At 46.5% G+C, this 21,909-nt stretch overlaps 1 protein-coding gene across 1 annotated transcript in view; it reads left to right on the top strand.

Moving 5' to 3' along the window:
- Nucleotides 1-20,532, top strand: part of prune (prune exopolyphosphatase) — a gene marked incomplete at its 3' end in the record, with an annotated part of 23,750 nt that extends 3,218 nt beyond the window's left edge. Inside the window, 7 exon segments of the mRNA XM_034132075.1 lie at nucleotides 11,135-11,337; nucleotides 11,464-11,648; nucleotides 14,935-14,976; nucleotides 15,827-15,943; nucleotides 17,963-18,054; nucleotides 19,500-19,658; nucleotides 20,442-20,532. Coding sequence (XP_033987966.1) covers nucleotides 11,135-11,337; nucleotides 11,464-11,648; nucleotides 14,935-14,976; nucleotides 15,827-15,943; nucleotides 17,963-18,054; nucleotides 19,500-19,658; nucleotides 20,442-20,532 — 889 coding nt within the window.
- Nucleotides 20,533-21,909: the final 1,377 nt, after the last annotated feature.

The raw sequence follows: 21,909 nt of genomic DNA, 5'->3' as shown, positions 1-21,909 counted from the left end.
GTACCTGTCTCTCTCTCAGACCTCAGGTGTGTCAGTACCTGTCTCTCTCTCTCAGACCTCAGGTGTGTCAGTACCTGTCTCTCTCTCAGACCTCAGGTGTGTCAGTACCTGTCTCTCTCTCTCAGACCTCAGGTGTGTCAGTACCAGAGGTCGCGTTAACCGAATATTTTCCGTCTATGACGGAACTTTTCCAAGAATGACGGAAAACTCTGCAGTCCGTCATTTTGACAGATTAGAACACAACTCTGAACAGAGACAAAATGTCCACCACATTATATTACATCCTTAGTGGCCAGGTCGACTGAGGGAGAATGTGTATAAATATTAGGGCTGTCAAGTTAACGCGTTAATAACGCGTTAACGCAAAAAACAATTAACGCCACTAATTATTTTAACACGATTAACGCATGTGTATTTTTTGTCCTCGGCCGTAGTTTCAGAGCGCATCGAGTTTAAAACACCGTCTACAAGCTGATGCTGACAGCCCCGCTCCTGCTGCCCGCTTGTGGCAGACCACACTTCAACGCTCACCGGCAGGCCCGGACTGGCCATCGGGAGGACCGGGAGGGTGTGTGTATGTGTGGCGCGAGCGAAGCACACCTTACGTGTTGTTGTTGTTGTTAGCATCTGGTGCTAGCTAGCTGCGCTAACGGATATAAGGAGCTGTTTCAAGGAAAACAGAGGAGCGACAACTGCGCCGAGCACTTGACTTGATGCAGGTAGCCAGACAGTGGGACATTGTACGAGAAGTCAGCACACTCAGCACGGATAGTGCGCGCAACATGATTGCAGCGTCCAGGCAGCTCCTGTTCGAGCATATATGCCTTGAGCCGCACATACACACACACACACACACACACACACACACACACACACACACACACACACATACACACACACAAACACCACAAAGAACAGACACACACAGACACACGCACACAGACACATACACAGACACAGCACAGACACACGCACACAGACACAGACACACACACACACACACACAGACACAGACACAGACACAGACACAGACACACGCACACAGACACAGACACAGACACACACCACACACACACAACAGACATCAGACACAGACACACACACCACACAACACATACACATACACATAACACATACACATACACACATACACATACACACTCACACATACACATACACATACACATACACATACACACACACACATACACATACCACATACACATACACACATACACATACACATACACACACACACATACACATACACACACACACACACACACACACACCACACACACACACATACACATACACATACACATACACACACACACACACACATACACATACACATACACACTCACACACACACACACACATACACATACACATACACACACACACACACACTTGTAATGTTCAGAGGTTGTTGTGTTTAATATTCATGAGTATATTTGTCATTGTTCAAATGATAATAAACAAACATTTAAAGCATATGTGTCCACTCATATGTTGATAAGAGTATTAAAAACTTGAGAAATATCCCTCTAAGGTACATTTAGAACAGATAAAAATGTGCGATTAATCGCGATTAACTATTTTAATCGACTGACCTAACTGCCCTAATAAATATATATAGATACATTTTCATAACAAAACAATGGGGTTGCTAGGCGCCGTTGCTAGGCGCCGCCCCTGCCTCGTTGTTTAACCGGCTTTAGCAATCGCAAAATGTCACGGCAGCTGAGTGTCCGAAGCTTTTTTAATAAGCCCAGTAATTGTGATGGTGTGGATAAACGAGGTGAAAAGAGAGGGATTGATGCAGTGGAGGATGAAGGACAAGCCAGGAAGACCAACACTGACAACGTTCAGCCAGCGGCAGAGGGACAAGCAAGTGGCAAGGAGTTGAAGCGGGAGTACCGGGTTCAGTGGGAGCAAGAGTTTACGTGGCTGAGGAGGGAAGATGGCAAAATGTTCTGCGACATCTGTAGAAAAGCTAAGAACGGATTTGTGCGAGGGTGCACGACGATGCAGAAATCAGCGCTGAATGATCACAAAAGTAGCCACAGCCACATCGAAGCTTCAAGGGTGGTCAACCAGAGCGTGGCAAAGATACAGCATGTGGAGAAGTCGCAGGTTGCCTGTAACGAGGCATTCAAAACACAATTGAAGGTTGTGTTGCATATGGCAAACACAAACACCCCGAGCCACCTCCTACCCTCATGCAGCTGTTACAATCTGCTGGACCGAGCCACCTCCCACCCTCATGCAGCTGTTACAATCTGCTGGACCGAGCCACCTCCCACCCTCATGCAGCTGTTACAATCTGCTGGACCGAGCCACCTCCCACCCTCATGCAGCTGTTACAATCTGCTGGACTGAGCCACCTCCTACCCTCATGCAGCTGTTACAATCTGCTGGACCGAGCCACCTCCTACCCTCATGCAGCTGTTACAATCTGCTGGACTGAGCCACCTCCTACCCTCATGCAGCTGTTACAATCTGCTGGACCGAGCCACCTCCCACCCTCATGCAAGCTGTTACAATCTGCTGGACGAGCCACCTCCCACCCTCATGCAGCTGTTACAATCTGCTGACCGAGCCACCCTCCCAACCCTCATGCAGCTGTACAATCTGCTGGACCGAGCCCACCTCCACCTCCATGCAGCTGTTGTACCAATCTGCTGACCGAGCCACCTCCACCCTCATGCAGCTGTTACAATCTGCTGGACCGAGCCACCTCCCACCCTCATGCAGCTGTTACAATCTGCTGGACCGAGCCACCTCCCACCCTCATGCAGCTGTTACAATCTGCTGGACCGAGCCACCTCCCACCCTCATGCAGCTGTTACAATCTGCTGGACCGAGCCACCTCCCACCCTCATGCAGCTGTTACAATCTGCTGGACCGAGCCACCTCCCACCCTAATGCAGCTGTTACAATCTGCTGGACCGAGCCACCTCCCACCCTAATGCAGCTGTTACAATCTGCTGGACCGAGCCACCTCCCACCCTCATGCAGCTGTTACAATCTGCTGGACCGAGCCACCTCCCACCCTCATGCAGCTGTTACAATCTGCTGGACCGAGCCACCTCCCACCCTCATGCAGCTATTACAATCTGCTGGACCGAGCCACCTCCCACCCTCATGCAGCTGTTACAATCTGCTGGACCGAGCCACCTCCCACCCTCATGCAGCTGTTACAATCTGCTGGACCGAGCCACCTCCCACCCTCATGCAGCTGTTACAATCTGCTGGACCGAGCCACCCCCACCCTCATGCAGCTGTTACAATCTGCTGGACCGAGCCACCTCCCACCCTCATGTAGCTGTTACAATCTGCTGGACCGAGCCACCTCCCACCCTCATGCAGCTGTTACAATCTGCTGGACCGAGCCACCTCCCACCCTCATGCAGCTATTACAATCTGCTGGAGGTCCAGACCTCAACAGTGCGCACACGTACACCCACCACGAGACAGCCAATCAGATGGAGGAGGCGATAGCAATGACCATAACCAGCACTATCGATGACCGCATCGTCAACAGTAAATACTAGGGATGTAACGATATATTGAATATCGCGATATCGCGGTAAATAAATGTCTCAATGCCGTCGTGAGACTGACAAAATCTACCGCGATTTATAAAAAAAAATTATATAAAAAGAAAATTGAAACACATTTTCTTTTTGAAACCTTTATTTAACCAGGTGGTCCCATTGTAGTGTTGCACAGTGTACCGATACCCTGCCATTAAAAACGTTACGATTCCTCCGTTTCATTAGTATCGGTACTTTAAGAATGACGGGGAAAAGTACTCCGGTGAGAAAGCGCTGTTTTAATAAGAGCCGTGTGTGTTCAGCGCTCTGCTTCCACTCCCTGCAGCCCCTCCCCTCTCCAGCACGCTCTAAGTGCCGCCCCTCTCTCATGCACGCGCTAGCTGCCAGAACATGTAGAGATGGCAAATCCGGATCCTTTTACGGACTCAGGGTCTTCTGAGTCAGTCATTGAAGAGATCCGGATCATACGAGTCATTTGAGTCATATGAGTCAGCATCACCAAGACCGTAGAAATCCTATCGGTGAAACCGAAAAGTTGTTGCATTTTACGAGCATATTAAACTGACGTTATATTAACCTCCGCTACACAGTGTATTTTGCTTTAATAAAAAATGTTGATCACAAAAAAAAGGGTTATTTTGCGATTTGGCAAATCTGAGTCTGCTGTTGACTCGTGCATGAGGACGAGTCTGCTGGATCTCTGGATCTGCTGCTATATGGCTACGGCTCTGAGTCCGCACGAGTCTGCTGGATCTGCTGCTATATGGCTACGGCTCTGAGTCCGCACGAGTCTGCTGGATCTCTGGATCTGCTGCTATACGGCTACGGCTGAGTCCACACGAGTCTGCTGGATCTCTGGATCTGCTGCTATATGGCTACGGCTCTGAGTCCGCACGAGTCTGCTGGATCTGCTGCTATATGGCTACGGCTCTGAGTCCGCACGAGTCTGCTGGATCTGCTGCTATATGGCTACGGCTCTGAGTCCGCACGAGTCTGCTGGATCTCTGGATCTGCTGCTATACGGTTACGGCTCTGAGTCCGCACGAGTCTGCTGGATCTCTGGATCTGCTGCTATACGGCTACGGCTCTGAGTCCACACGAGTCTGCTGGATCTCTGGATCTGCTGCTATATGGCTACGGCTCTGAGTCCGCACGAGTCTGCTGGATCTGCTGCTATATGGCTACGGCTCGGAGTCCACACGAGTCTGCTGGATCTCTGGATCTGCTGCTATATGGTTACGGCTCTGAGTCCGCACGAGTCTGCTGGATCTCTGGATCTGCTGCTATATGGTTACGGCTCTGAGTCCACACGAGTCTGCTGGATCTCTGGATCTGCTGCTATATGGCTACGGCTCTGAGTCCACACGAGTCTGCTGTGTTTTGCACAGCGAGTCCGGATTTGCGAATCTGCGAGTCTGCTGTTGACTCGTGCATGATATAGCGCGGGAGCCGGGTGCTGGAGGAGGGGCTATGCTCGTGCACATGGCGAGTATGGATCTCTGGATCTGCTATGCTATTACGGTTAGGAACCGTCGGCTCCTCTGAGTCCCCACGAGTCTGCAGGAAGTTTCACTGATCCGCGTCCCCTCCCCTGAGCCAAACGATCACTTCTGGCAGCTATCCTGTATACTTGCTAAAGGGTAGATGGACTGGGGTACGTTGTAATGTGATTTTACATGTTATAAAGAGAGTAGCGAGTGACGCAATTTATAGTTTTAATTTGTACGTCACACCAAGTGTGGGACTCAAAGGACTCGGGTTAATGGAGAGGGGAGACTCGTCACGACCAGCTCATTTCTAGGATCCGGGTTAATGATCCGGATGAATCAGGACTCGCCCATCTCTAAGAGCATGTGAGAAACGAGAAGCTGCAAGTGGGAGTGCAACTGCCGCTGCGCCTCGGCTTGTTGACAGAAAAGACGCCAGAAGCTAAATGTGTAAGTATTGCAGCTATATCTCTGACAGTGAGGGCAAGCCTACGGACACCACGAGGCCTGTCTGTGAGACATGTTTTAGATCCCTGCAAACCAAGGGAGCTGTAAGGGTCTCACTAGCACTGAGCTAGCTATCCATCCAGTTAAACCGTTTGAAAGAAAACTCCAGCACAGTTGTCAGTTGAAGTCTCTTTACTTGGTGAAACTGTAAAGACAATACAGACATAACAGTTTATTATTGACTGCCCGACTGACGAGCTAAATAAACAGAATACTTCACACAATGAGCTACGGCGCACAAACTGAGAAGCTAATCAGCCTAGCCGCTAGTAGCTTAGCCGCAAAGAATACTCACTGCATTCCTACAAACATAAACATTTTACATACAACATATTCCCATGAAGCCACAGTCTGTCGGACAATAACACTCACAGACGATGCGTGAACCAGCGGGAAATACGAAGCACAGCCCATGGAGAGCAGACGTCCGTTCATGAAACAACCCAAGCTACACGTGGAGCACACCCGGGAACGAACAAGTCTGTTCTCCTAGCAACAGGAATCGAATAAACCACTAGAAAGCAGCTGTGGCAACCAACCACCACAAGGTGGTTCCAAAACACAGCCAAGAAAACACATATACGACAGATATACACCAAAAACACACATCAAGGACAGAACAGGAGCCAACACATCAGACTTGGCTAAGCACCCCGCCGACCGGCATCCAGAGCTGTGTAAAGAATGTAAAGACAGACAGGTTAGCGAATGTGATAAATAACATAATTACATCATGCTCGAGCCCATGCCCTCAAATCTAAGTCAAACAAGAGTCATTTATTTTGTGACAAACGAACGTTTTGGTAGTTTGACGAGGCAATGAATGGCAATGATAACTGTCTAATATGGCTATCTGTGTAGCTAACTTACCAATGTGGCTATCTGTTTAGCTGACTTACCAATGTGGCTATCTGTGTAGCTAACTTACCAATGTGGCTATCTGTGTAGCTAACTTACCAATGTGGCTATCTGTTTAGCTGACTTACCAATGTGGCTATCTGTGTAGCTAACTTACCAATGTGGCTATCTGTTTAGCTAACTTACCAATGTGGCTATCTGTGTAGCTAACTTACCAATGTGGCTATCTGTTTAGCTAACTTACCAATGTGGCTATCTGTTTAGCTAACTTACCAATGTGGCTATCTGTTTAGCTAACTTACCAATGTGGCTATCTGTTTAGCTAACTTACCAATGTGGCTATCTGTTTAGCTAACTTACCAATGTGGCTATCTGTTTAGCTAACTTACCAATGTGGCTATCTGTTTAGCTAACTTACCAATGTGGCTATCTGTTTAGCTAACTTACCAATGTGGCTATCTGTTTAGCTAACTTACCAATGTGGCTAACATCTGCAATGTACATTTAGTCAATCATTATTTATATTACTGTACTATTACATGTTAATAAAATATAAAGTTAACTATCAAAGAAATCACATAAACTCAAGTATAAAGAAGAGACCATGTTGGAAGAAAACACTTAACAGATAAACTACAATTTTATTGATCATGAAAATAATAAAAGAAAAGAATCGGAATCGCAATTCTTGACTCGGTATCGAAACCAAAATGTTGGTATCGTGACAACACTATCCCGTTGAGATCATCGATCTCTTTCTCAAGAGAGACCTGTCCAACATGGCAGCAAGTAGGTTACATGAACATAAAACAACAGATAACACGAAAGGACATGTATTTCCAGGGCTACATGTACATACCTAGAGACATTGACAAGTACCAACAGTATAGTATATCTCGCCCTGTCAATGAGCCTCACCTGCTTGGCAACAACTGTATTGTTTTTGAAGTGGTGGAGAGACAATGCACAGTTTGACCCACTGCTGGCACCCATGGACAAAGCATCTCTCTCTGTCCCAGCAACATCAGTACCAAGAGAGAGAGTTCTTTCCACAGCAGGGGGTTTTGTAAACGCCTGAACATCCCAGCTTCTACCTGGAAATGTGAGCATGCTCATATTCCTAACAACCTGTCTGATGAAGCTGAGTGAGTGACTGAGTGAGTGACTGAGTGAGTGACTTAGTGAGTGACTTAGTGAGTGACTTAGTGAGTGACTTAGTGACTTAGTGAGTGACTGAGTGAGTGACTTAGTGAGTGAGTTAGTGAGTGACTTAGTGAGTGACTTAGTGAGTGACTTAGTGACTTAGTGAGTGACTTAGTGAGTGACTTAGTGAGTGACTTAGTGAGTGACTGAGTGAGTGACTTAGTGAGTGACTTAGTGAGTGAGTTAGTGAGTGACTTAGTGAGTGACTTAGTGACTTAGTGAGTGACTTAGTGACTTAGTGAGTGACTTAGTGAGTGACTGAGTGACTTAGTGAGTGACTTAGTGAGTGACTTAGTGACTTAGTGAGTGACTTAGTGAGTGACTTAGTGACTTAGTGAGTGACTTAGTGACTTAGTGAGTGACTTAGTGAGTGACTGAGTGACTTAGTGAGTGACTTAGTGACTTAGTGAGTGACTTAGTGAGTGACTTAGTGACTTAGTGAGTGACTTAGTGAGTGACTGAGTGAGTGACTTAGTGAGTGACTTAGTGAGTGACTGAGTGAGTGACTTAGTGAGTGAGTTAGTGAGTGACTTAGTGAGTGACTTAGTGAGTGACTTAGTGACTTAGTGAGTGACTTAGTGAGTGACTGAGTGACTTAGTGAGTGACTTAGTGAGTGACTTAGTGAGTTTGAGTTGAGCTACTTGAAAAACTAAAGTGAAACTTGATTTATTTTATTGCAGGGTCTGATTATTATATTGTTGACACTTTAAAATACTACTATCCTACTAAAATGCAGAACAAATCAGATTTATTATTCAATAAAGAAAAAAAAATTCAAGTAAAAAAAAAAAAAAAAAAATTCACAATTATTTTTCTTCTTTATTTTTCAATATCGCGATAAATATCGTACCATGGACTTTTTATTGCGATATTATCATACCGTGAGTTTTGGGTATCGCTACATCCCTAGTAAATACGTCGGGGTAATAGTAGATGAGAAGACTGATATCACGGTTGAGAAAATGCTGATCACAGACCTGACACTTCAGCACAAAGGGGGCCGTGGTGTCGCTGTGGCTCGGGTCGTCGGGCTGGGAAGTGATGGAGCGAATGTGATGGTGGGTCGAAAGGCCGGAGTTGCACAAAAGATGCTTCTGAACGACTGTCCCTACCTCGTAAACATTCACTGTGGTGCGCACAGAACGGCACTGGCTGCGCGCGATGCCTCCAAGGCTGTGCGTGAAATAAGTGCATATGTTACGACTATTAATAACATATACACTTACTACAAGAATTCCCCCATTCGAACACACCGACTAAATGAACTCCAAAAGGAAATGCAGGAGCACGACCTGCTGAGCCTAAAACAACCATCAGCTACACGCTGGCTGTCGCTGGAGAGGGCAGTTAAGGGCATACGTGCCAACTGGGTTGCTCTGGTGTTGGAGTTGCAGGAGGAGGAAGCTGACAAAGACTGTCCGGTCGCTAAGGGGATTAGAAAGCGCCTCCAAACGCTCATGTTCCCTGCCTTGACTCACCTGCTGACTGACGTCTTGGCCGTGGTGAACCGCATGAACCTCACCTTCCCAAAAGAAGATGTCAACATCTCCTCCATCCAGCCCGTCGTGAACATGACCCTTGCCAGCCTCGAGGACTTGATGAATGGGCCAGGTGAGGCGGAGACCACATTTAACGAGGCTTTACAAGACGGCAAGTTCTGTGGCATCACGCTCCCCCAGGCAGACGCTCAGACCTTTTCACGTGTGCGCACAGACTACATCGCGGAGGTTACTAAATCCATCAAAAAAAGATTTCTTTCGGAGCATGCAGGCATCATCGCTGATCTCGACACCGTGATCAATGCATCTCGCTATCCGGGTGCTGACAGCGCGCTAAAGAGCTACGGACTGGAGGCCTTGGAGCGTGTCTGAGACCACTACGGGTCACAAAGGGATGCAGCTGCGCCACTGGTGCAAAAGGAGCGCATGCTGTTTCCTCCCAGTGAAGCGAGTGCTTGCAGGATGGGGAAATCCCTCGTTCAGAGAGTCTTGCCGACTTCTGATCACTTCCCTGGGAGAAATGTTTCCCGACTACAAAATGTTGGCTGAAGTGGCGCTGGTAATTCCAGTCTCCAGCGTAGCAGCAGAGCGCGGGTTCAGCCTTCAGAACAACATGAGAAGCCGTCTGTCCGAGGCAAAGACACAACGCTTAATGGCCATCGCCTCTGCAGCAATCTCCCTTGATGCATTTGACTACGCACAAGCGAGCACCCAGTTTAGATCCATGCGGCCCAGGAGGAAGGTCTGAGCTCAGGCGAGGCTACAGCAGGTCAATTGAGTTGTTCTTGTAAATGTTTTGTTCATATTTTAATTGTAATTGTCTCATTTCAAACAATGGCATTGTTCATATTTGCCTGTTGAGGCCCAATGGTGGCGGTGTTTGAGTGGCCTCTGCCCCCCTCTGCTGTGCTGTCAGTGCCTCTGCCCCCCCTCTGCTGTGCTGTCAGTGCCTCTGCCCCCCTCTGCTGTGCTGTCAGTGCCTCTGCCCCCCCTCTGCTGTGCTGTCAGTGCCTCTGCCCCCCCTCTGCTGTGCTGTCAGTGCCTCTGCCCCCCCTGCTGTGCTGTCAGTGCCTCTGCCCCCCTCTGCTGTGCTGTCAGTGCCTCTGCCCCCCCTCTGCTGTGCTGTCAGTGCCTCTGCCCCCCTCTGCTGTGCTGTCAGTGCCTCTGCCCCCCCTCTGCTGTGCTGTCAGTGCCTCTGCCCCCCCTCTGCTGTGCTGTCAGTGCCTCTGCCCCCCCCTCTGCTGTGCTGTCAGTGCCTCTGCCCCCCTGCTGTGCTGTCAGTGCCTCTGCCCCCCTCTGCTGTGCTGTCAGTGCCTCTGCCCCCCCCTGCTGTGCTGTCAGTGCAGGAACAAATCAATCATGAACAGTGACCGCACGGTCGGTCTCTGTTCATCTTCTTTTTCACACATACACACACACGTTACCAAATAAGGAGTGAGAGTGACGCATAGCCAAAACCTGAAGCTGCGATACTCTGGTGGCTACAATTAGCAGCTAATATTATTACATGAATAAATAAAATAATAAAATTACGAGTAATAATGGATTATGACGGAAATTGTACGATCCTGTCAAAATGACGGACAACGAAAAAGTCTAGCCCAACCACTGGTCAGTACCTGTCTCTCTCAGACCTCAGGTGTGTCAGTACCTGTCTCTCTCTCAGACCTCAGGTGTGTCAGTACCTGTCTCTCTCTCTCAGACCTCAGGTGTGTCAGTACCTGTCTCTCTCTCTCAGACCTCAGGTGTGTCAGTACCTGTCTCTCTCTCTCAGACCTCAGGTGTGTCAGTACCTGTCTCTCTCTCTCAGACCTCAGGTGTGTCAGTACCTGTCTCTCTCTCAGACCTCAGGTGTGTCAGTACCTGTCTCTCTCTCTCAGACCTCAGGTGTGTCAGTACCTGTCTCTCTCTCAGACCTCAGGTGTGTCAGTACCTGTCTCTCTCTCAGACCTCAGGTGTGTCAGTACCTGTCTCTCTCTCAGACCTCAGGTGTGTCAGTACCTGTCTCTCTCTCAGACCTCAGGTGAGGACAGACAGGTGGTTCCTCTGCTGAACATCAGACAGGTGGAGTTTCCTCTGCGCTCCGACAGTGTCCTCCTGCTGCAGCAGCTGCACCTGTCCTCAGACCTGCTGCTGTTCAGAGACCAGCTGGACCTGCAGGACCTGAACCAGGCCGGGAGACTGAGGCTCACTCTGGTGGACCACAACGTGCTGCCCAGGTAACACACCTGGAACACACCTGAAACACACCTGAACACACCTGAAACACCTGAACACACGTAACAACACCTGAAACCGAGGTAACACTTAAAACTGTGTGCGTGTGCGTGTGCGTGTGTGTGTAGTTCAGACAGTGACCTGGAAGGGGCGGTGGTTCAGGTGATCGATCATCACCGGCTGGAGAGACGGCCCTCCCCTACCTGTCCCGTTACCGTGGAAATAGTGGGATCCTGCGCTACCTTGGTCACTGAACGCATCATCAAGGAAGCTCCACAGATCCTGGACCTCCAGGTCGCTCACATGCTCTACGGTAACACCTGAACACATCACCTGAACACATAACCTGAACACATAACCTGAACACCTGAACACATCACCTGAACACATCACCTGAACACATCCCCTGAACACATCACCTGAACACCTGAACACATCACCTGAACACATCACCTGAACACATCCCCTGAACACCTGAACACATCACCTGAACACATCACCTGAACACATCCCCTGAACACATCACCTGAACACCTGAACACATCACCTGAACACATCACCTGAACACATCACCTGAACACATAACCTGAACACATAACCTGAACACCTCACCTGAACACCTGAACACATCACCTGAACACATCACCTGAACACATCACCTGAACACGTCACCTGAACACCTCATCTGAACACATCACCTGAACACATCACCTGAACACATCACCTGAACACATCCCCTGAACACCTGAACACATCCCCTGAACACATCACCTGAACACATCACCTGAACGCATCACCTGAACACATCCCCTGAACACATCACCTGAACACATCACCTGAACACCTGAACACATCACCTGAACACCTGAACACATCACCTGAACACATCCCCTGAACACATCACCTGAACACATCACCTGAACACATCACCTGAACACCTGAACACATCACCTGAACACATCCCCTGAACACCTGAACACATCCCCTGAACACATCACCTGAACACGTCACCTGAACACATCACCTGAACACATGCCCTGAACACCTGAACACATCATCTGAACACATCACCTGAACACATCATCTGAACACATCACCTGAACACATCCCCTGAACACCTGAACACATCCCCTGAACACATCACCTGAACACATCATCTGAACACATCACCTGAACACATCACCTGAACACATCCCCTGAACACATCACCTGAACACATCACCTGAACACCTGAACACATCACCTGAACACATAACCTGAACACATCACCTGAACACATAACCTGAACACCTGAACACATCACCTGAACACATCACCTGAACACATCATCTGAACACAACCTGAACACATCACCTGAACACATAACCTGAACACCTGAACACATCACCTGAACACATCACCTGAACACATCACCTGAACACATCATCTGAACACATCACCTGAACACATCACCTGAACACATCACCTGAACACATCACCTGAACACCTGAACACCTGAACACATCACCTGAACACATCACCTGAACACATCACCTGAACACATCACCTGAACACATCCCCTGAACACATCACCTGAACACATCACCTGAACACATCACCTGAACACCTGAACACATCACCTGAACACATCACCTGAACACCTGAACACATCACCTGAACACGTCACCTGAACACGTCACCTGAACACGTCACCTGAACACCTGAACACATCACCTGAACACATCACCTGAACACCTGAACACATCCCCTGAACACATCACCTGAACACATCACCTGAACACATCACCTGAACACATCACCTGAACACCTGAACACATCACCTGAACACATCACCTGAACACATCACCTGAACACATCACCTGAACACCTGAACACATCCCCTGAACACATCACCTGAACACATCACCTGAACACATCACCTGAACACCTGAACACATCACCTGAACACATCACCTGAACACCTGAACACATCACCTGAACACATCACCTGAACACATCACCTGAACACCTGAACACATCACCTGAACACATCACCTGAACACCTGAACACATCCCCTGAACACATCACCTGAACACATCACCTGAACACATCACCTGAACACCTGAACACATCACCTGAACACATCACCTGAACACATCCCCTGAACACCTGAACACATCCCTGAACACATCACCCTGAACACATCACCTGAACACATCACCTGAACACATCACCTGAACACCTGAACACATCACCTGAACACCTGAACACATCACCTGAACACATCACCTGAACACATCACCTGAACACATCACCTGAACACGTCACCTGAATACCTGAACACATCACCTGAACACGTCACCTGAACACCTGAACACATCACCTGAACACGTCACCTGAACACCTGAACACATCACCTGAACACATCACCTGAACACCTGAACACATCACCTGAACACATCACCTGAACACCTGAACACATCACCTGAACACATCACCTGAACACATCACCTGAACACATCACCTGAACACATCACCTGAACACATCACCTGAACACGTCACCTGAACACGTCACCTGAACACCTGAACACATCACCTGAACACCTGAACACATCACCTGAACACATCACCTGAACACCTGAACACATCACCTGAACACATCACCTGAACACATCACCTGAACACATCACCTGAACACATCCCCTGAACACATCCCCTGAACACATCACCTGAACACATCACCTGAACACATCACCTGAACACATCCCCTGAACACCCTGAACACATCCCCTGAACACATCACCTGAACACGTCACCTGAACACATCACCTGAACACATCCCCTGAACACCTGAACACATCATCTTAACACATCACCTGAACACATCACCTGAACACATCCCCTGAACACCTGAACACATCACCTGAACACATCATCTGAACACATCACCTGAACACATCCCCTGAACACATCCCCTGAACACATCACCTGAACACATCACCTGAACACCTGAAACACATCACCTGAACACATAACCTGAACACATCACCTGAACACATAACCTGAACACATCACCTGAACACCTGAACACATCACCTGAACACATCACCTGAACACATCATCTGAACACATCACCTGAACACATCACCTGAACACATCACCTGAACACATCACCTGAACACCTGAACACATCATCTGAACACATCACCTGAACACATCACCTGAACACATCACCTGAACACCTGAACACATCCCCTGAACACATCACCTGAACACCTGAACACATCACCTGAACACATCACCTGAACACCTGAACACATCCCCTGAACACATCACCTGAACACATCACCTGAACACATCACCTGAACACATCACCTGAACACATCCCCTGAACACCTGAACACATCCCCTGAACACATCACCTGAACACATCCCCTGAACACATCACCTGAACACATCACCTGAACACATCACCTGAACACATCACCTGAACACATCCCCTGAACACATCACCTGAACACATCACCTGAACACCTGAAGCATCCTCAGTTGTGTGTTATTATGTTAATGTGTATACATATAATGTAATATTGTGTGTGTCTCTCTGTGTGTGTGTAGCTGCAGTGCTGCTGGACTGTGTGAACATGTCTCCCTCTGCAGGTAAGGTGTGTGTGTGTGTGTGTGTGTGTGTGTGTGTGTGTGTGTGTGTGTGTGTGTGTGTGTGTGTGTGTGTGTGTGTGTGTGTGTGTGTGTGTGTGTGTGTGTGTGTGTGTGTGTGTGTGTGTGTGTGTGTGTGTGTGTGTGTGTGTGTGTGTGTGTGTGTGTGTGTGTGTCCTCAGGTAAGGGGACCCCCCAGGTTTGTGTGTGTGTGTCCCTCCTCAGGTAAGGGGACCCCCCAGGTGTGTGTGTGTCCCTCCTCAGGTAAGGGGACCCCCCAGGTGTGTGTGTGTCCCTCCTCAGGTAAGGTGACCCCCCAAGTGTTTAAAGTGATAAATAAATTTAGCGTAAATGAAGGCTATTAAAAAAGTATTAAAGGGCATTCTGTAGCTTGTTTTCAATAAGTATATGAATTGTCCAAAGAGGTTGTATTCTACAGTGTGCCTGAATGTAATCATTGCGTAGGTGTGTAGTGTGATTCTGTGTAGTTTATTTATGGCATCCCGTTGGATTTGACGTCATTTGAACAGGACCTCGCACGCTCACTGCTTGATAGCGCGCGAAGCTCCGTTTACGCCGGTTGTTAAACATCGTTATGGGGAAATGCAAGTCTGCGTCCAAATGGTTGGAAGATAAGGAGGAAGGACAATCAATACTGAATATAGTCAATGTGAGGTAAAGTGTGTCGCCAAGGTAACCGGTTAAAACTCCAAGTGGAGATGAGGTCTTAAAATGTATGGAAAGGGTCTTAAGAAAGGTCTTAAAAGGTCTTACATTTGACATCAGGATTCCTGCATATACCCTGCTCAGGTAAGGTGACCCCCCAGGTGTGTGTGTGTGTGTCCCTCCTCAGGTAAGGTGACCCCCCAGGACTCTGCAGTGTTTGCTGAGCTGCAGCTGCGTTTCCCTGATCTGCCTCAGAGAGAGGATCTGTTCCAGAGGCTGCAGGACGCCAAGTTCAGTGTCTCAGGTCAGAACACACACCTGGCACACACCTGGCACACACCTGACTCACACCTGACACACACCTGACTCACACCTGACTCACACCTGACTCACACCTGACTCACACCTGACTCACACCTGACTCACACCTGACTCACACCTGACTCACACCTGACACACACCTGACTCACACCTGACACACACCTGACTCACACCTGACTCACACCTGGCTCACACCTGACTCACACCTGACTCACACCTGACTCACACCTGACTCACACCTGACTCACACCTGACACACACCTGACACACACCTGACTCACACCTGACACACACCTGACTCACACCTGACACACACCTGACTCACACCTGACTCACACCTGGCTCACACCTGACTCACACCTGACTCACACCTGACTCACACCTGACACACACCTGACACACACCTGACTCACACCTGACTCACACCTGACACACACCTGACACACACCTGACTCACACCTGACACACACCTGACCACACACCTGACTCACACCTGACACCACACCTGACTCACACCCTGACTCACACCTGACTCACACCTGACACACACCTGACACACACCTGACACACACCTGACTCACACCTGACTCACACCTGACACACACCTGACACACACCTGACACACACCTGACTCACACCTGACTCACACCTGACACACACCTGACACACACCTGACTCACACCTGACTCACACCTGACTCACACCTGACACACACCTGACTCACACCTGACTCACACCTGACTCACACCTGACACACACCTGACTCACACCTGACTCACACCTGACTCACACCTGACTCACACCTGACTCACACCTGACTCACACCTGACTCACACCTGACACACACCTGACTCACACCTGACTCACACCTGACTCACACCTGACTCACACCATAGACTGTATATATAAATGGACGTAGTGTCCGTGACGTCACCCATAGGATTCTGCAGAGTTGCTGAGAAGCCCTTAGTAGGCGGAGTCGGCCACTAACGGCTCGACAGTGAAGTCAGAGTCTAATCCAAATAAGGGCAAAGAGGCGGAGCCGAGGCGGCGTAAGATAAGTCTGATATTTAAATGAAGAATGCTCCACCAGGCACCAACACAACAAACACGTTCGAGTTCAAGTTGTGTTCCCCGGATCAGCCTCGCAGCCGAGCCCCTGTAGCATCCTGGAGCTAACAGAGCTAACGGAGCTAGCAGAGGGACAGAAAGCTAGAAGCAGCAGTCACCGCAGAGACCTGCCACTCAAGGTGACCACGCCCTAATGTATGCAAACATTTTAAACCTAATATAACTAAAAGGGGTGCGTTATAAAATAATTCACTCCCCAATCCATTGTCATGAAGGTGGAATCTAAATATATCCAGAATAATTTGTATTGCATCCGGGGGTAGAAACGTGTTTATTTCTGCTGTAAAGTTTGGCATTTTAACATTGGGGTCTATGGAGACTGCTCCTTTCTGCAGCCATCCCCTATCGGCCAATAGATGACCTGCAGCTTGTGGCACTTCCTTATGGGCTTCCTGCCTCTGCCCCAGAGTAGTACAGGTGTAGTACAGGTGTAGTACAGGTGTACTGTTTTTATCACAGTACTTTAAAGGAGTAATATTAGAATAAAAAGCAGCGTGGTGACTGGTTTATTAGTGTTTAGTTTTTTATAGAGTTTATTTGAGTATTTAATAATAAGTATTGCAGTATTGTATAATATCTACTGAAGTATTTCATTCAGCATTAAGTATTACCTATTGCAAAGTTAAATTTATTGCAGTATTTTGTAGTAGTATTGTGCAGTAGTAGTACTGTGCAGTAGTACTGTGCAGTAGTAGTATTGTGCAGTAGTAGTACTGTGCAGTAGTATTGTGCAGTAGTAGTATTGTTCAGTAGTAGTATTGTGCAGTAGTAGTACTGTGCAGTAGTATTGTTCAGTAGTAGTACTGTGCAGTAGTATTGTGCAGTATTAGTACTTAGTAGTACTACAGTAGTAACGCAGTACTGTCCTCAGGTCTGAGCACGGAGCAGATGCTGATGAAAGATATGAAAGCTGTTACAGGAAGTCTCAACGTGGCGATCTCTGTCCTCTACATCACCCTGCAGGTACACACTGTACTACACACTGTACTACACAATGTACTACACACTGTCCTACACACTGTACTACACACTGTACTACACACTGTTCTACACACTGTCCTACACACTGTACTACACACTGTACTACACACTGTCCTACACACTGTACTACACACTGTACTACACACTGTACTACACACTGTCCTACACACTGTACTACACACTGTCCTACACACTGTACTACACACTGTACTACACACTGTCCTACACACTGTACTACACACTTTCCTACACACTGTACTACACACTGTACTACACACTGTCCTACACACTGTACTACACACTGTCCTACACACTGTCCTACACACTGTACTACACACTGTACTACACACTGTCCTACACACTGTACTACACACTGTCCTACACACTGTACTACACACTGTCCTACACACTGTACTACACACTGTACTACACACTGTACTACACACTGTCCTACACACTGTCCTACACACTGTACTACACACTGTCCTCTATACCAGGCGTTCCCAACCCCCGGTCCGAGGAGGTGTTCCCTGCCAGGCCGCAAAATAGCTGTGAATTTATTGTAATATTTGCAGAATTATAAATATATACAAATATTTTATCATAATATTTTTTGCACCTATACCAGTCATATTATTCCATCCAGTAGCTAGTAGCTAGTAGCTAGCATCCAGTAGCTCGCATCCAGTAGCTCGCATCCAGTAGCTCGCATCCAGTAGCTAGCATCCAGTAGCTAGTAGCTAGTAGCTAGCATCCAGTAGCTCGCATCCAGTAGCTCGCATCCAGTAGCTAGCATCCAGTAGCTAGCATCCAGTAGCTAGTAGCTAGTAGCTCGCATCCAGTAGCTCGCATCCAGTAGCTCGCATCCAGTAGCTAGCATCCAGTAGCTAGCATCCAGTAGCTAGCATCCAGTAGCTAGCATCCAGTAGCTTGCATCCAGTAGCTAGCATCCAGTAGCTAGGTTTTTCTGCCATGACGGCCACTAAGACCAGACTTAGAAGCAAACTGGACGTGAGGAATACCCTGCGCATTTCATTGTCAACCATCACGCCCCGGTATGACGTTATTATGGCTGGCAAACAAGCCAGGGGTCTCCCTGACATTTCAGTTATATCAATATGTGTACAGTGGTCCTAATTTTTTGTTTTAATTGTATCCTGGTTTTAAACTTTGTTAATATGTTTTGGATGTTCAGGCTGTTACATACAATTAGCCTCTGTTGCCACCTGCTGGTGAGTAAATATTAAAATCAGTTCAAATTGACAACCGGTCCGCGAATGTTTTTTAATGTATCTGCCGGTCCTTGGCACAATAAAGGTTGGGAACCCCTGCTGTACATCATCCTGCAGGTACACACATACTACACACTGTCTACACACAGCACAGGTGGCCAATCAGCTCTCAGTGACATCATCTCTTTGTGACAGGACTTCCTGCAGGGGGCGGAGTTGGAGGCGGAGCTTTCTGCCTTCTGTTTGAAGTTTGGCTTTGACTTCCTGGTACTGATGACCATTTCCTTCAGTGAGAGCCAGCAGCCAATCAGAGAGCTCGCTGTGTTCAGCCACAGCCACACCTGCAGGCAGCAGGTAAACACTGTACTACACACTGTACACACACTGTACACACACACACACACACACACACACACACACTGTATGCACACTGTACACACACACACACACACTGTATGCACACTGTACACACACTGTACACACACACACACACACACACACACACACACACACACACACACACACACTGTATGCACACTGTACACCAGGGCTATTCAATTAGTTTGGAATGGGGCCGGTTGATGAAAATGATCCAAAGCAAGGGGCCGGGAAAAAGATGGCTTGAAATATGAGCGATCATATTAAGAGCTTCAGATACAGTAAATACTACAACAGCATAGTGGAGTGCATATATTGTGTTTAATTCAATCAAACAACATAGCCCCAAGGCCTTTCTAGATCTAAATGGCAAGTTCAGAACTCAGTAGGCCTACATGTTTCATTTGATTTCATTTAGGTGAAATGATCTAATCATTCACGCAGAGATGCAATCAATGACAGAAGTTGTCACTACAGTATAGTAGGTGGGTTCGAAACCCGAGCCCGTCGAAGTTTTCAGGCATTGTTTACCCCTCTATCTCTCAATGTAACACCCTCTCTGGAATAAAGGCACTATGGCACAAAAAAAAAAAATCTTAACATTTTTTTTTATTATTACTTTTTAACATTATACTCAAAGGGCCAGTAAATATCACCCCGGGGCCGGATTTGGCCCGCGGGCCGCCAATTGAATAGCCCTGCTATACACACTGTACACACCCTGACAGTACACATAGTAATGCTCCCCCTCCCCCCCAGGTGGCTGTGTACCTGGAGCAGGCCCGTAGCCCCGCCCTGATGCTCTGTCCAATCAGAAGCCCCCATCCTCACATCTCAGCCTATCAGCAGGGTGAGTGACATCACTTTCAGCCAATCACACGGCATCACTACCGTTAAATAAGATTCAGTATGAATTCATTTATGACAGATTATAACTGTATTAACGACGGATTATAACTGTATTAATGACAGATTATAATTACAGATTATAACTGTATTAATGACGGATTATAACTGTATTAACGACGGATTATAACTGTATTAACGACGGATTATAACTGTATTAATGACAGATTATAATTACAGATTATAACTGTATTAATGACGGATTATAACTGTATTAACGACGGATTATAACTGTATTAACGACGGATTATAACTGTATTAATGACAGATTATAACTGTATTAACGAAGGATTATAACTATTAACGACAGATTATAATTACAGATTATAACTGTATTAATGACAGATTATAACTGTATTAATGACAGATTATAACTGTATTAACGACAGATTATAATTACAGATTATAACTGTATTAATGACAGATTATAACTGTATTAACGACAGATTATAACTGTATTAATGACAGATTATAACGACGGATTATAACTGTATTAATGACAGATTATAACTGTATTAACGAAGGATTATAACTGTATTAACGACAGATTATAATTACAGATTATAACTGTATTAATGACAGATTATAATTACAGATTATAACTGTATTAATGACAGATTATAACTGTATTAACGAAGGATTATAACTGTATTAACGACAGATTATAATTACAGATTATAACTGTATTAATGACAGATTATAACTGTATTAATGACAGATTATAACTGTATTAACGACAGATTATAACTGTATTAATGACAGATTATAACGACGGATTATAACTGTATTAATGACAGATTATAACTGTATTAACGAAGGATTATAACTGTATTAACGACAGATTATAATTACAGATTATAACTGTATTAATGACAGATTATAATTACAGATTATAACTGTATTAATGACAGATTATAACTGTATTAACGAAGGATTATAACTGTATTAACGACAGATTATAATTACAGATTATAACTGTATTAATGACAGATTATAACTGTATTAATGACAGATTATAACTGTATTAACGACAGATTATAATTACAGATTATAACTGTATTAATGACAGATTATAACTGTATTAATGACAGATTATAACTGTATCAACGACAGATTATAATTACAGATTATAACTGTATTAATGACAGATTATAACTGTATTAATGACAGATTATAACTGTATTAACGACAGATTATAATTACAGATTATAACTGTATTAATTACAGATTATAACTGTATTAATGACAGATTATAATTACAGATTATAACTGTATTAACGACGGATTATAACTATTAATGACAGATTATAACTGTATTAAC

This window comes from Trematomus bernacchii, unplaced genomic scaffold, assembly GCF_902827165.1.
Source record: "Trematomus bernacchii unplaced genomic scaffold, fTreBer1.1, whole genome shotgun sequence".
In the NCBI taxonomy this organism is placed as follows: Eukaryota; Metazoa; Chordata; class Actinopteri; order Perciformes; family Nototheniidae; genus Trematomus; species Trematomus bernacchii.
This window is presented reverse-complemented; position numbering and strand designations above follow the sequence as displayed.